General features: G+C 40.8%; 1 protein-coding gene across 1 annotated transcript; it reads right to left on the bottom strand.

Annotated features, from left to right (window-relative positions):
- Nucleotides 1–816: 816 nt before the first annotated feature.
- Nucleotides 817–16992, bottom strand: LOC114690013 (flavin-containing monooxygenase 5-like). The gene is made up of 8 exons (XM_028864492.2): nucleotides 16847–16992; nucleotides 14091–14279; nucleotides 13123–13285; nucleotides 11305–11447; nucleotides 10378–10577; nucleotides 4957–5309; nucleotides 2302–2374; nucleotides 817–1566 (listed from the first exon to the last, which is right to left on the bottom strand). Exons 1-8 carry the CDS (start codon nucleotides 16979–16981, stop codon nucleotides 1191–1193), a joined length of 1632 nt encoding a protein of 543 aa, XP_028720325.1. The 5' UTR covers nucleotides 16982–16992; the 3' UTR covers nucleotides 817–1190.
- Between the last annotated feature and the right edge of the window lie 500 nt (nucleotides 16993–17492).

The following is a 17492-nucleotide window of genomic DNA, read 5'->3' as shown; positions in this document are numbered from 1 at the left end:
ACATCTGCACAGTTCCCTTTCTTATATTTTTAGCTTTTGAGAACTGGTTAGTCCAACGGTTGTCAGTAATTTCTGTGGTTAAGAATAACTTCATCAAGTGATTATGTTGTTGTTTTGAGGTTGCAGGGTAAGTATTGAGGCATAACAGTGTCCATTTCAGCCCCTGGAAGGCATGTGGGCATTTTTTCTCTCAGTAGAGTAAGTAAACTTCCAGTTGAGTTATTCTGATGAGAAAGTATGATATTTCTCAGTGAATAAATTTTATTGTGATGCTTCTGGAATAGTTTGCTGATGCCTCTTCTGGGATGGGAGTTTCATACACTCCTCAGTCTCCCCACTCAGTTTCACACTCGTTCCGGGGTCTTTCAGAGTTTTAGTCAGGAGAGCAAAATGGCAGAGGTGGAGTCTTAGGGACGCTTTATCATAGTTGGTGTAATGAGAGGGTATTTGAGATAAAGAAGCCTTCTGGCACTTCTTGTATCCCAACAGTGAGGAAACCACTTATTCCACATAGGGAAAGAATGGTCTAAAATCCAGTAAAGTAACTACAAGTGCCAGCAAGAACTCATGCTTGCTACTTAAATCCTCAGACAGCCTTCATACAGCACAACAATTATGTATTTCTGAAGACTGAAAGTTGAAGTCGTTCATTGGTAGCTCTGACATATTCTATTTTATTCTTCAGTTATTTCTTTAAATATTCACAATTTAAATGAAAAGAAATTTTATTGCTTCTAATCAGTTGAAACACAAAACATTCTGACATATTTTAAAATTTCTATGCTTTAAACTTAATCTTTCGCATCTTGACACAAGTTAACCAAATGAATTGGAAAGAAAAAATATAAGTGGAAAATATAGTCAGTGCACAATTAATATTTATAAATTCCTGTAAGTATAACCAACCTTTGTGGAACCAGTTAGGATCACCTTGGCTGTAAAAGTCTTTTAAGCTTTAAGTAAGGGATCAAGGCTGTTTTTAATGTAAGCTCTTCTTGTACATTCAAAACGGTTTGTAGAAGTTGATGCATACTCATTTTAAAGGACTCTTCTACTTGTAAAGTATATCTAAACATTTTTTGTAGCTATAGTAATGTTAAACGAGACTGCCATACACTAGCAACTAAAGGCTTTGTAATGAACTACAATGAGTAGGAGTACATGTTTCCCCCACTAAACAATTCACTCATTCATTTGCGTTTACCATGGTAAATATATCTAAAGTATGCTAAACCTGTAGCCAGAAATGCAAGGCCAACTGGTGCCATCTTTATCCAAGAAGGCCCTGAGGTGGAGTGATTATTCTCACTAGTAATTCGAGTCTTCAGTGGTTTGATGATCCGCTCTCTCTGAGTCAGGATGGCTCTCCGGGCCCCATCCCATTTCCCTGGACCCTGCAAACGGTATTGGTATGGGGTGCAGGGTCCAAAGAAAACTTCCATGGCCAGCTTGGGATCTGAGAGAAAAAGCAGCAGCAGGTTGGGCTTCACCCCAACCAGAGTGGCAATCTCATCCATGTACTCAATGTGGTCCACTTGGATTGTGTGCCGGGCTGTCTTCACATACCTAAGACAGACAGAATATGGATGACTCAGCTTCTAGTACTGGGCAGGAGCTTTAATTATTTCCACCTTAGAGGTAAAGAAACAGAGTGGGCAAGCTTCCCTGAGAAAACCAGCACCACCCAGATGTTGAATAGAACTGAAGACACAGAATCCACGCTTTCATCCTCGATGTATGTTCACTGTTTTTTACAAGAGGATGTTTCGCTTTAGACCGTGTTCATAGTGATCTTGAAGATGCCTTTCTTAGACACGATTTTTTTTGCATTTATTTATTTTCTTAATGTGTGTGGGCATGTGTATAAGTGCTATAGTGCACATATGTAGAGGTCAGAGATAACCTTGATGAGCTTGGATCTTTCTATCAAGCACAAGAACTTAAGTTTGATTCTCAGAGCCCATGTAGTAAAAGGAGAGATGTTTTTAACAGAAAGATTTTGATGAAAGATTTGATGGAGAACTTAATGTCTAGTCCCTCCATGTATTCACTGTAAACCAGGGATGAGTAATAAGATAGTCACTGGTGCTCTGGCCTCAGGAATGTAAGTGTACCTTGGACTTAGGCCTTAGTCCTCTGGCTCAGTTCTATGGTGTGCATTTGGTTTTGTGCTGTGTGACAGCATGTTGTAGGGAATGGAGAAGGGCAAGATAGACATGGAGAACTGAGTTAGAATTCCACACCAAGAATCCTGTCATCTCTTTGAAGTTTCCAAACACTTGTTACTGCATTTTTATTTACCGTTTTTCCATAGCCTTTTTCCTTTGGGCAATGTCTGCTTTCATGGTCTTCATGGAAGGTAATTTGCTCAGCCCTGGAAGTGAAAAATACATCAAATTTTGCAAGGATTAAAAGGGCATGTGTAACTTAAAGAAATGTTCAAACATTCTTAGCCATCAGGGAAGTGCAAATCAAAACTACTTTGAGAATCCATCTTATACCCGGCAGAATGGCTAAGATCAATAAGGCAAGTGACATCTCATGCTGGCAGGGATGTGGAGTAAGGGGAACATTCATCCATTGCTGGGTGGAGTGCAAACTTGTATAGCCACCATGGAAATCAGTGTGGTGGTTCCTCAGGAATATGGGAATCATCTACCTCAAGAGCCAGCTATACCACTCTTGGGCATATAACCAAAGGATGCTTCATCCTACCATAGAGACACTTGCTCAATCGTATTCATTGCTGCCCTATTTTTAATACCCAGAAATTGGAAACAACCTAGATGTCCCTCAAAAGAAGAATGGGTAAAGAAAATGTGGTACATTTAGACAATGGAGTATTACTCGGTGTTAAAAATTGAAATGATGGAATTTGTAGGCAAATGGATGAAACTAGAAAAAAAATCATCCTGAGTGAGGTAACCCAGTCTCAGAAAGACTAATATGGTATATATTCACTTCTATGTGTATATTAGCTGTTAATGATAAGCAAGCTACAATTCATAGAACCACAGAGGTGAGATACAGAGAAAGGGACTAGGGGACAGATAGATCTAATTAGGAAAGGGAACTAAAATAGATTGTTATGGATGGGGGCATGGCTGTAATGGGAGGATCAAGTTGGGAGGCAGAGGGAAAAGAGAGGCAAGGAAGGGGATATGGTGAGAGATAACAAAAATTCAGGACCATTTGAGGGGTACTATAGAAACCTAATAGAGTGGAATATTCCTAAAATATATACACACATGAAGGAAATATATATGAAATTTTCAAATAATGTGGGAAACTGACCACTTCTTGTCATCAAAATGAAACTTCTAGAACCAGGATTGGATTGTATCTAATTGAGTTGTTGGCTAAGGGGTTCCCATGGCAATCCCCAAATAACCCCGGCTTTATCCAAGACTATTGGTTGCTCTCCATGCACTGGTGGCAAGGCCCCATTGCTGAAGACAACACCCATGTAACTCATTGAACACAGAGATGTCGAACTGGTGCCTACTTAGAGATTTCACCACTATGTGCCAGTGTTCATACAGAAAGGTGCTCTGCACACTACCAAAGGAGAAACAAACACCAACACAGCTACAAACCCTTTGATCTACCATGGTGTCGTACCTGCAAGACATGCTAGTGCCATGGTGGCACCAAGGTTGTGAGAGCAACCAACCAATATCTGACTTACTTAAGGCCCACCCCATGAAATGGAACCCATACCCAACACTGCTTAGGTGACCAAGAACCTGAGATTAAACAGCTTGGAACCTAGAGTAAAACCATGTACGACTGTTTGAAAAACAGACAAACCAACAACAACAACAACAACAAAAATAGCAATAATATGATTCCTAATGACTTCCTGCTGTAACCATAGATTATGGCCATGCTCAGTCATCATCAGAGAAGCTTCTTTCTGCAGCAGATGAGAAGAAATACAGAGACCTACCACCAAACAATATGCGGAGAGTTGAGAGACCTTGGAACACCCAGCCCCCAAAAGGATGTTTCCATCAAGTGCCCTCCTCTATTCCCCAGGTCTCAGGGAATCCCATGGAAGAGGAGGCAGAAAGAGTGTAAGAGCCTTAGGGGATGGAGGACACCAGGAAAGCAAGGCCCTCTAAGTCAATGAGATCGACACTAAGCGGCATGCACAGGGCCTGCACGGGTCTGCACAAGATGGGGTTCTAGAGCTGATGGGAGAAGTGGACACATGACCCAGCCCTAACTCAAAAGTAATTTCTGGTTGATAACCATTTGAAAATGAAAACTGAGTTCCCTCCAAGGGAATCTCACTGAGGAAACAAACTGCTTATTTTTGGGTAGGCTGCCTGCCCAACAGTAAATGACCAGCAGAAAACAAACTCAATAGCATCTCTGCAGGTTCCTTGTCTCAGAATGTTGAGACAAGGGCTCTCTCTCTCTTTTTTTTAGTTATCTTTTTATTTTAATTTTATGTATTTATAACTTTTTTCTTCTCTCTTTTTTGCCACACAGGTCCTTTGCATATATGTTGTCTAGCTTAGTGTTTTTATGGGATTCCTTGGTGAGTAAATGAATGGATCTCTGTTTCTGTGCCTTCTCTTGGGCTCTTTTCTCTCTGATTGTTTTGTCCAATTCTGATGTGTTGTGTTATATTATATTATATTATATTATATTATATTATATTATATTATATTATATTATATTCCCTTAGAAGCCTGTTTGTTTTCTAATAAGAGACACGAAGGAAGTGGATCTAGATGGGAGGGGTGAGAAGGAACTTGGAGGAGTAGATGGAGAAGAAAACATAATCAGGATATATTATGTGATAAAAAAAATCTATTTTCAATAAAAGGAAAACAACAACAATAAAAAGGAAGAGCATGTTCAACCAGAAACTAGTGTGAAGAGAAAGGAGGGTTCACTTTAGGTGAACTGCCAGGCCCCCTTTGTTCACAGCCTTTGTTCACAGACCTTTGAACACCCGCACAGCCCAGCGAGACTGGAGTTCGGCAATAGGCAGGATGATGCCCAGGGGCTGGATGAGTCCGACGACAGCCAGTGTTGGCTTTTCCAGGTCTGGAGGGAACATCAGCTTATACAGGGACACTTCATTATCAGTCACTGCAATCAGATCCTCCAGGAAGGGGAAGGAAAAGCTGTATCCTGTGGCAAAGATGACAACATCGATATTCTCCTCCACCGTGCCGTCATCGAAAATGGCATCTGTTTCCGTGAACTCCTTCACATTAGGCTTCACTTGGACTCTTCCGGAAATGATGTGATTTGGAAGGTCATCGCTGACGGTGGGATGCTGACTCAGTGGTCTGTTCATAAAAATAAAGATCTAAGCAAATCTAAGAAGGAGAAGGCAATGTGTGAGAGAAGGGTTTGAAGCTGGCAACTTCCCTTGACAGCTCTCTCTCCAGACACAGGAGTGTGTGTGTGTGTGAGTGCGCGCGCGCGTGCGTGCGTGCGTGTGTGTGTGTGTCTCTGTGTGTGTGTCTGTGTGTGTGTGTCTGTGTGTGCAGGTGTGTACTCATACACAAGCATGCAGAGGTCGGAGAAGGACATAAGGCATCCCACTTTATCACACTGTATCTTATTCCCTAGGGGTAAGATCTCTTACTGAATCTAAGTTCGAGGTTTTGGCTAGGCTGCCTGGCCACGGAGCTCCCTGAATCTACCTGCCCTGCCTTCCAAATTTGGGATTACATGCCCATGTGGCCATACCTGACTTTTGAAATTTATTTTTACGTGGGTCCTGGGGATTCAGACTCAGGTCCTGCCACTACTTAGCTCATATGAATTCCCTCATCACTCCAAGAGTTTATGAAGGCGAAGTGGTACATCCGGGGATGTTTTCCTTTAGGTTGTATCCCTTCCCTAGCGCTTAAACCACACAGCCCCAGAGGGAATGAGCTGTAGCTTGCTTGTTTTAATCCATCAACTCACCTCTCTCTCCCTCTCCCTCCCTCCCTTCCTTCTTCCCCTCCTTTATTTCTGGTTTCTTTTTGTGTTTTCATTTCTTTTCTGTCCGTCTACCTTTATACGAATTCAATTTTACATAAATATTTATGTGTCTCTCCTCACCTTTCCCCCATCTTCTGTTCTGAGGTACCTACTCTGATACTTTTCCACTGTGGACCCCAACTCACATGACTTTCTCTTCTTCTTATGGGATTTAGGAGCCTGAGGTTGAGACATTTTCTAGCAGAATCTGTAAATCCTATCACACTATACTCTCCAATGTTGTATGTATGGAGGTCAATAAAAGGCAGGTTGTTCTTCCTTTCTGCTACAATTTACCTGAGAGTTTTGTTTGGTTGAGGCTGGGACTGGAGACACTCAAAACTTCTCCAAGAAGTAATAGGGTAAAATTCTAAAGTAAGAAGTACTGAAGCAGGCTCATATATTCAATGAATGTACTAGAGGAAATCACCAGAGGCTGCAGTGCATCCTGGTGGTACAAGACAAGGGAAGCTCTACCAGGGTATGCCCCAGTGAGCAGGCCAGGCTATCAGTTTATAGATGTGGTAAAGGATTTGACTTAAGGTTGGGGTTATAGGTTTGTGTGTGTGTGTGTGTGTGTGTGTGTGTGTGTGTGTGTGTGTGTGTGTTTTGGGAAAAGACATAGGGCCCTTTAGAAATGCCTGTGGTTTTTCAGGGCCAGTCTCAAGCTAACTTGCAGGAGACAAAGCATGTGGCTGACCAGTACAGTTCAGCCAGGACAGAGAAAAAAGTGCTGTAACTTGAGGGCCCTACTTGAGGCGAGTCTGTGTGTCTGTGTGTTGCCTGTACTGTGTCCTGAAACACAGAGGCCCTTTTCAATCTGAAGAACCTTTTTTTCTGTTCCTATTTAAGTATTGTGTCTCCTCTATATTCTTACCTCTCATCTTCCTAGTAAGCACTTTTCCTGCTATCTATCGGCTTTGGCTTTTAATTGGGAAATGACATTTTTAATTACTAAAGCATTCTGTATAGCCTTGGCTTCATTAAAGACGGCTTCCAATTTTCATGCAAGCTGATTTCCCTTCTCTACTCAACTTCCCTAGCACATGCTCCAGTTTTTTGGATACTATCTGGATTCTGGTTATTGGCATGGAGAGCTTTTCCTCTGTTACTTCCTACAAGCTGCCTTTGGCTACTGAAGGCTCCTTTGGGTGGCCATTCTTCAGGTGGTACAAGGTGGCCAATTCTGTGAACTAAGACAAAGAAACTAGCAGACACCCCTGATCTTGGTGTGCTATCCAGAGAAGGCCTTTCTATGCCCTCCTTCTTGGGCATAAAAGCCTCAGGAAGGACTCAGCTTATTCATCTTCTCCACTTCATTAGTGCTAGGGTGCCACTTCATGGAGAATGGATGTTGCACTAGGGTACCACTTCATGGAGAATGGATGTTGCACTAGGGTACCACTTCATGGAGAATGGATGTTGCACTAGGGTACCACTTCATGGAGAATGGATGTTGCCTTTCACCAGAAGCACACACCAAGCTCTCCCCAGGGTGCACCAGTGTTTCACCTTTGGGCTCCCTGAAATTGACCTCCAGGTACTTATCTGACCTAATGGAAAAGATAGACTAATATACTGTTCAAAGCCTTAATGGATCCTTTTGCCTCTCAGCACCAGACATTTAAAAATATAGCATTATCATATGACCCCTAAATACTTGCACTCAAAAGGGATAAAACCACTGCCCTCAAAACATATCTGCACTCCATGTCCATTGTAGTCTTGTTCACTCTAGCCAAAAAAATAAAAACAGAACCTAAGTGTAGATCCATTAGAGAAAGAAATTGTGATACACATTTGTCTGTCTGTCTTGTTATCTCTCTCTTTTTTTTTTATAATCTATGACTGTGGTAAATATGTACCATGGGATGTTATTCAGCCTTAAAATTGGTGGTAGAGCACTTGCCTAGTCGTCATAAGAGCCTAAGTTCAAAAGGCTGACATCAAATAGTATATGGGTAGCACAGATTGTACTTGATGGTTTAAAAATAACACAACATTGGGCGTGTACTGGATGTGCAGATCTGGCAGGAATTTAGGAGGGGTGAATATGATAAAAATACATTATACGAAATTCTCAAAAAATAAATAAAAAAGAAAAAATAACAATAAAGAAAATATTGCCAGTTGTCACAGCATAATCAATCTGAAAAATAGTATGCTATGTGAAATATGCCAGATACTGAAAAAGAGTATTATATTACTTACATGTAGGATGTAAAAAGTCAAATGTGTAGAGAATACAGTGGCTGTCAGCAGGTTTTAGGAGAACATGGAGAGATGTAGGGCAAAGGATAGAAAGTTGCAGGTATGCAGAATGAACAAGTTAAGGTTCAAATTCACAGCCTAGGGACTATCGCCAACAACATCATTGCGTTAAGGATTTAGATGCTTTTGCCAAAACAGGTCTACGTGAGAGCGTGGATGTTTTGATTTGCCTCACTATAGTAACAGTTTCATTGTACGTGTATAGTAGAGCGAGTTAGATACCTTAAAATTATGCAATCATCAAAAAGGATAGAATCCAAATTTTCCCCCATGCTCAAGCCATATGTGCCACGGCCTCTGCCTCTTTGTGGTCCTCTCGCTGACTTCGTCATAGTGCTGAGTTCTCTTCTGTGCTTCACTTTGCACCCAGCCCCTTCCTAGCTCAAGGAGGCTTTGCTTGAGAATCCTCCTACTTACAGCCTTCTTTCCTGGATGAGTTTTCTTGATGGCTCCTTCTTGCTCTTTAAGTCTTAGCTTAAACATCACTCCTAAGATTTGCTTCCACGATTATTCTACTAGTTTATCCACCTAGTCTACCCCTAGACAGTCTTTATCATATTCATCATCCACTTCCTTCATAGTTCTCATGACACTGTATAGCTTAAATATTGTACTCATCTTCCTTCACAGAACATAATGTTTTCACTCACAGCATAATAGAAGATTATTATTTTTTTTTTTAGTGAACATATCAATACATGCTCCATTCTTTTGTACCACCTACTGAAACACATGAAGCAGTGAGGAGGAGGCAGGGTTGTTAAGTCCACAAGTTCTAGCTGTGCAAGAATGAGGACCTGAGTTCGATCCCCAGCCCCTGCATAACAACCCGGGCACTGCAGTGAGCACCTGTAACCCCAACAGTGGAAAGGAGGAGACAGGAAGATTCTAGGACATGCCATCTAGCTAATCTGACTGAGTTGTTGAGCAACATATTCAATGATAGCTTTTTTTTAGAAAAAAATAAGGTGGAGAGCAATTCATAGGACATCTGACATCAAGCTCTGGCCTCCACATACACTCTCTCACACACATGTATAGTACACACACACACACACACACACACACACACACACACACACACACACGAGTACCCTTTGATCTCATAAGTAGTCATACAAGAAAGATAGTATTTGTTGTTGGCTTATCTGTTTGCCTTTGCTAGAACAATATATAAGACTGGTTAATTTATAAAAAAAATTACATTTATTGACTTAGATCAGTTATGGCGAGCCACTGTCAAGGAGTCACATCTAGTGAGAACTTTCTTGCTGCTGGAGACACTGCACCGTCTGAAGTGGGATAGGGCACCACACAGGAAGACAGAGCAAAACCGCTGACTTAGTTATCTTTTCCTCTTCTTGTAAAAACCCTAAGTCCTCAGAGGGGCCTCATCCTCATGACACCATCTACTCTCAATTACCCTTGAGGGCACCCCCTCAACGTATCATTAATATATGAATTCGAGGCTAAGTATCCCATGAATGAAATTTGGGGCACCTAACTTGTTTGGATAATATTTCTTCATTATATTTATTTTCTTTTCAACTGTGCTCAGTCCTAATCCCACTCTGTCTTTTGTTTATTAACTGGAAGCTACTGAACCTGGAAACTTCTATGAGATAAGACCTGAAATTCCAGGGGTGATCTTGCAGAGGAAGGACTCCTTAGATAGTTCCCCTTTCATGTGGGCCTCCCTGACACCTCTACCCCAACCTCAACACAACTGATGTAAATTTGTACATAGTTATACCTCCCTCTGACATTTATTATGGCATCCACATTGTGCTTTGCTCAACGCTGTGTTTGTGTCTTCTCTGATCTCCACAGCTGTCATCTGTGGAAGGGAGGAACATGGTATTGTCTTTTGTCTGAATTTTGGGTGTATAGCAATCAAGTGTTAACTGATTGATGAATGGATGAGAATATTATACAAGTGGAGCCGAGAAGCACACACACACATTTACATGCAGTAATGTGCATAATACAAATCTGAGTGCTTTACATGCCTAAGGGCATGAGATCAACCAGGAGCCAAAAGCTCAGTTGTCTTCAAAGCAGAAAGCTCATTGTGTCCACACACGATTACCCACATCAAGCCCTGAGTGTCACCTGTGCTGTGGCTGCAGACCGTAGTGCGCATGGTTGAATCTCGAGTTCAGTGTTTTCTCTAGGTACTTATTTACTGCTGCTGTGGTTAATATTTTCTGGAGAAAGCTATGGAAGCGAGTGAAAAATGAACTGTCCATGGGATATCCATCATTCCAAACACGGTGTAAAATCCACGATCCTCGTCTAGTGCTGAGGAATACCTGTGGGAGGCAGAATTACAGCAGGAGAGAGCAGAGGAACGTTTACCTGTGGTACTGTTCAAATGTCAGCCATCACCCCCTGTTGAGAGTGTTGACCACTGAAGAATAGGAGGCCAAGTGCCATGCAGTGACCACCATGCTGTGCTTTCCCAGAACTTTTACTGAGCCCCAGAAAAGGGCTGTTTATATGACACCAAATTTATTCATGAAAACCAAAATGCAATTCGCTTATCTACCTGTCTCTGAAATACCATGTTAAAAAAAAATACTCCTGGATATTGACATAGCTGTACTTCATATGTAAACAAGGGTTTGAATTTGTAAGTTAATTGCCATATTAATTGCTGTAAAAGTCTGTATTGTTTGCTTTAAAATAAATCCATGGAAAATATTTGGTGAAATTAACCCAGACTCACAAGACAAATAGCACATGTTCTCCCTCATACAAGGATCCTACCAAGAAAAATGAAATCGGTTATCTAATGTCTGTTACTTCTCTCTTCGCTTAGGGCACCTGCTCAATTGATCACATGCCTGTTCCCATGGTTAGTATAAAGGATTCATTTTGCATTCATTTTCTACTCAGCATGAATTTAAACATCTTGAGGGTGGGCCCATAGATTTCTCTAAATTTCTTTTCTGGCCCTTCATAAGCCAAAGCTACATTCAGGATGACACCCATAAATGCACGGGATGCCACTGGTGAAGTTAATGATTGCCAACAAACCTGTTTTGCTACTCGACCAAGTTCCACGGCAATATCCACACCAGAATTCCCAATGCCAACCACTATGATTCTCTTTCCTATGTAGTCCTCGGGACTTTTGTATTCCCGACTGTGGAAGAAACAGCCTTCAAACTTCTCAATGCCTGTGGTGAAAGAAGATCCTTAGTCATTATGAGGAGACCTTTCACATATTAACACACGTAAGAAAGCTCCATTCTGAATAACCCGAAAGAGGAAGAAATGAAATCTGGGTCGGCCAGCTGAAGCTCACGCATAGTCCTCAAATGCTACTCATATGAAGGGAGCTCAGGGAATGGAGGACTAAACTCAGAAGTAGAGTCGCTGGGCTCTAAATACAGACTGGTGATCTTATAAAGTATTTACGAAATAATAGATCTATCTGTCTTGACTTGGTACAAATGGAAGTGTTACAGCTGCACCAGGATCTAATGCTACTCATTATTATATTATTCTCACAGTTCTAAGCAAACTGACAAAGCAAGGCACTGGGTGTTCTACTCTTTTACAATTCTTTAAGATTTGAGGACCTTTTCTTCACTGGTGTTTCCTCTGCCTTGTGTGCCTGATGCCAATTCCTGATGCTGTGTGTGGCTTGGCTGCATGCTTCATAAAACCCACAATCTGTCTGACCTTGGTAGGTCTGCTCTATGTGAGCACATTTATGTCTCTTTCTAGGGACTGCCTTTCAGCCAGGAAGCACCAATTCAAAGCTGATACAGTAGCCCATTGTGTAATCTGTAGATTGTTTCATACCTAGGAATGCTTTCCTGAATATACTGCATTATAATGTTCAAAAACCAGGGACTTTCATTTTACAAATACTCGTGTTAGTGTGCAAAAAGATTATACTCCTGTTATGCCTAGTTCACTCAGAATTTTGAACAACCATTTGAAACAATCTTATTTACCTTGTCTCCATTTTTCACAGTGGTTTCTTGGGCACCATAGAAAGGATTTGAAATATAAAATATTTTCTAATTGATTCCTGGTCATAATTTGATGGAAATAGAGGGCAAGTGGGTCAAGAGCAAGGGGAGAGGGCTTAATTAGGAGAGGTAGGGGAGCTAAAACAACCCCCTTGAGATGGATACCATTTTACCACATAGAACTACAAGGGAGCAATAAGCTGTTCACTCGGTTTTATTAGCCAATGAGAACCCAAGATATAGAAGGGGGAAATCTCATGACCCCCACATCTAGACTACAGTTGAGTAAGAAATGCTGAGAGCCAGAGTAATAGTCTTCCCCAAAGAAAAGACCCTTCAATTGGTTATCCAATACTAAGTGGCCAGCCCTTAAATCATATATATCACATATACCATGGTTGGAGGGAGGAAAGGAAAGAGGGGATGAGGGATTATATTTCACTTATAAAATAAAAATCAAAAATAAATTCATGATAAATACATGGCCTGAAGTTTCTTCCCCATATGTTAAGATTTCTAAATGTATGGATTGGCCAGCTGTTTACTTGTCATTTGTCTTTGTGCCTCACTTTTATTAATTTCACTTTCTCTGGAATAGACAGAGATTAAATAAATTGACAAAACTAAAACCATTTGAATGTGGATGGTTTTTGTTATTCATTAGAAGCCATGTGCCATGATGGTAAGGGGGAAAGGAGAGGTCATTGTGTTTGCCTGCTTTTGTATTCCCATGGATTATATTGTCCTGTTAACAGAGAATGAACAATTTGCTGCTGAAGGATACCAGGAAAAATTCACACATTTATGCCCACTCATTTCTGTGGATAAGTTATTTGGAAAATGCCCCTCTACCAGATTCTTCATGACATACCTGGGAAGGACTTAAGTGGCAGGTGGGGGTCTGTGTGATGGCCACTGCAGACCAGAACCCCATCAAAGACCAGGCTCTCCTGTTTCCCATCCATCTCCACAACAACATCCCATTGTCCACTGACTCCGAAGTCTGGACACTTTCTCACGCTCCTCACTTTGGTCTGAGAATGAGGAAACACAGATGGAAACACAAGTGACTCACTTCACAGTTCTTGCTTAGCCCTCTTCCTCAAGTCCCACAGACCCTGACGGGACACTCGTCTAAGACATTCACATCAATATAGTTCCTGTTCCTGCCACGGTAGGTTCAGTGTTGGGTGCATTTTCAATATACTAGGGAAATTCTGTCACAGGCCTAGTCTTCCATAGAAACAGAAATAGTTGGGACTTTGTGACATATTGGAGTGGCTGAATCCACAGAATTAATATCCTCCTAGGAAGACTTCCATATGCATGGAGGTGCTATTTCTTCATGTTTTTCATTCTTTAGGACAGGCGTGTCCATTTACCTCTGGCCTGCATTTTGAATTTTAAAGAATTAAAATTTCATCATAAAATGAAAATGGGTTTATGTATTTGAATTGTAGTGCCAATCACAGGTAGGAGGTAGGGAATAAATAAATATTCTTTGTATGAGTCTTCTTCTTGTTCTAGAGGCAACACCATTTGGCTCAATCTCTACTGCCATTATTCTAAGTTCTCAAACGTTTTGAATTGATAAGGAGGGCTATGCCACCACAATGTACGATAAGAATGGACCCTGATGAGCAACGTCTTCCAGCCTCACATTCAAGTAAAACTGTCAAAATATTTTTCAAGCTGTGATGATATTCAGATGTGGAGGTCAACTGATAATCTCTTCTTCATGGGTGAACATCAGAAGGTGCTGGGAGTAACATTTGTGTGTGCACACGTGAGTGTATGTGCCCACATGTGCGTGCACATACACACAATGCAGTGTTTCACCTTAAATCGAATGTAACGCAGAAGGCTGAAGTGCGTGGCATACATCCTGAAGTAGTCCATGAGTTTGCAGTTATGCATGTAATTGGGAAAGTGGTCAGGAATGGGGAAGTCACTGAAACACATCATTTCCTTCGAAGTGTTGATGGTCACAGATTTGTAGATACTAGGCATTTTCTCTGAAGGATTTTTCTACAAGAGAAAATACCTCAATACCACAAACTTCATAATTACAAGGTAATAAAATATTTTAAGTGGCCACAGGTATTTAGAAAAGTAGAATATTGCTTTTTATATATTGTCAAGCATCCACTGATATTTTCTCCCTAGCTCCTATATTTTCTAGAGGAGAAAAAAATCACATTGAATCAACAACAAATTCTGTGTATGACTTCTCAATCAGAATGATGGATTCAGAAAGGAGAATAATGTCTTGAAAATGACAAATCAAAATGACTCTCTAGATTTCTAATCCCAGTAAAAATTCCCTTAAGTCTGAAAGTGAAATACAATTTGAGGTAAACAAAAGCTGGGGAGCTAGCAGCCATAAATGCTATGCAAAATGGGGAAGCCAATGCCCTCCCAGACACTACCCATTCCTATAGTCTTCCACTCCAGGTCTAGCTGGGTGTCACACAGCTTTATACCCCAGCTGTAACAAAAAAGACCACTCATTTAATAATAGTGACACCAATATCATGTAATATACAGTAAAAAATTCTTCTTCCTTAGAAACAAGATTTTATATATTAACAAAAGGAACTATCAATTAAAAATAGGTAACAGCCACAAACCTATAAGCATATAAAGTGAACATCTGTATATACAATAAAATTGCTAAGAGAAATGGAATAGATACTAACATGTATGATACACTATATTGTATTTTAAATAGTACAATTTGCTATACTCTCATGGATTTTGATATAGTTTAACATAATATTATATCTATCTTCTTATTGAGAATCTTTGAAATTAGACATACTTGTTCAGCCTTCCCTTTGGTCTAGTCTCAATGTAGCAGGATGGTCCATCTACAGAGAAAGAATGCTGTTCTCTTTAATCTTGGTTTCTATCAAAGTCCTTACTACGGTCTATACCCACTGACAAAACGCAGTTTCACATGTACCTCAGACCCATAGCCTAGCTTTCTCCCCCTTAGGTACCACAAGCAAACTACACTAGCCTGCTGGTCCTCCTTGCCATGCTAGCCATATGCCCACCTCATAGTTCTGCACCCGAAGTTCCCTATAAACCCTTTTATCAGACGATCTCCCGAGTTGCCTTTTTATTTTTTAATGCATTGTTCCAAAATCATTTTACCTTGAGGTTCTGTATGGACTCTTACTTAGATTATATTCCCAAGTCTCAGTTGCTGCTGTACTCTTTTAAATGTGTTCACTGCTACTATCTGTACTATTTATTTCATTTTCCTTTAATCTTGTATCAGAGTTTAAGCTCCCTGATGTTGAGGATTTCGCACTCATATTTGTTAGTATATTCCTTCACTTGTAAAAGTGCCTTGTATATAGTAAGTATTCAAAAATATTCATTGAATGAGTGAACTTTTAAATTAAAGAAGAAATAACATGGGTGCTGATATTTAAAAACAGAATATCAATCCTTGGAAAAATCCCACAGGCTGCAGAGGGGTATTTGAATCATATCAATACCATGTTGGAAGGTGTTTGGGGTGAGTGAGGCTGTTCCTTGGACACTTCTCTGTTTCAGGGGTACCTAAGGGAGATCCCTGTGAGACAGCCATGATAACTACTTTGCTAGAGCAACCATTGTTCACAGGAATGAAGAGGTCTCATAGTTAAGCTGTTGATATGTGTCCTAAGTGGGGCTAAAAGCCATGAACAATTAAAGAAACCCAACTCATTAATGACGACCCCCTGAGATGTCACATGGACCATCCATGACTGGTGAGCAAAACTGTTCTGTAGGATCACCAGAACTGGAGAGAATTGATTACAAGTCCTGAATTTCATGGGCACATCCAATAAATGAGTGAAGCATCAGAAGAAGATGGCCACTTAGAATCTGGAGCCTATTCAGCATTGAGCACCCTTGAAAACAATGCATCTCTTGCTACTTAGAACTCAGAGAAAAAAAATTATTGCCCTGTAAAACACACACACATGGATACAAACACACACACACACACACACACACACACACACACACACGCACACACGCGCACACACACAAACACGAGAGAGAGAGAGAGAGAAGAGAGAGAGAGAGAGAGAGAGAGAGAGAGAGAGAGAGAGAGAGAGAGGGAGAGAGAGGGAGAGAGACAGAGACAGAGACAGATCTACACACGCTGATGTCCTACACTGTGCCCTGGAACATTTAAGAAAGAGTAGCATGCAGATATTACCACAAGACCGAATATCAAATTACATAGTAGAAGGTCAGCAATGGACCATCATCTTATCCTACCACCCAAATCTATGGCATCCCTAGCTTTGAATAACAATAGTGCATCTAAACAGTTCCGTAGCCACCACACCTTTACTAATATTTGTGAGGATCACATGGATTTCAGCTGCTTTGAATACAATCTTCCAAATTTTATTCCTCATCTAAAGTTGACAAATTTCCTCAGTAAGTGATATAAGCACAAAGATTAGAGCCATTAATTGAGTTGACTGATTATGTGACACCTTGTATGTTTCATTTAATGAAACTATTCAAATTGTTATTGCTATTTAGTGAAACTGTATTTAAAGTCAAATAAAATGCAAATGTACTTGAAATTTCCACAGGCCTCCAATGTCATCACTTCTTTCAAAGCAGGTAGGCTCCAGACCTTCATCCAAACAGCACTTGATGGCTCCCAGGCCACTGATTCCAGCGCCAATCACAGCTATCCGCTTCTTGGCCATGGTACCACCACAGACTGGTAAGCATTGAGAATTCTCATTACCATCCAGTCCATTGAAACAAAACTACTTTACCACAAAGACCTATAGCTTGATGTCCTAAATTATTTTTCATTGTTCTTATTAGCAGAGATAATATTAGTATATTGAATACCTGCCATAGACAGCAGCAAAGCTATCACACACACACACACACAATGCACACAAACCTGCTTCTTCTGGCCTGCAAAGTTTTACTTAGAGTCAGCCAGAGAAGCACAGATGTGTACTTCTAGGCTATTTAAGTGCAATAATAACATTTACACCACATAGGCTATGGGCAGGTAGCACAGGGGGAGACTGTGGAGGAAATAAAAGAGATGAAGAGTTAAGAGTGAACGCACAGGAGTTAGCTAGGTGTGAAGTTAGGAAGGTGTGTGTGTGTGTGTGTGTGTGTGTGTGTGTGTGTGTGTGTGTGTGTGTGTGTGTATTGGGGGAAAGGGTGTGCTTGTGTGGCTGATGTCGTGTGGTGTGT

Source organism: Peromyscus leucopus, chromosome 15 (assembly GCF_004664715.2).
Source record: "Peromyscus leucopus breed LL Stock chromosome 15, UCI_PerLeu_2.1, whole genome shotgun sequence".
NCBI lineage: Eukaryota > Metazoa > Chordata > Mammalia > Rodentia > Cricetidae > Peromyscus > Peromyscus leucopus.
The sequence above is the reverse complement of the archived record's forward strand: the minus strand, read 5'-3'. Positions and strand labels throughout refer to the sequence as shown.

Bases quoted from the DNA above. Each gene is read 5' to 3' on its own strand.
- LOC114690013 (XM_028864492.2), bottom strand. From the start codon at position 16,981: ATGGCCAAGAAGCGGATAGCTGTGATTGGCGCTGGAATCAGTGGCCTG. The intron at 5,310-10,377 runs GTGACACTCAGG...TTTTATGAACAG, and splicing joins GGTCTGCAGCCACAGCACAG to ACCACTGAGTCAGCATCCCA. The intron at 2,375-4,956 runs GTCTGTGAACAA...TTTCACTTCCAG, and splicing joins GGCTGTGCGGGTGTTCAAAG to GGCTGAGCAAATTACCTTCC.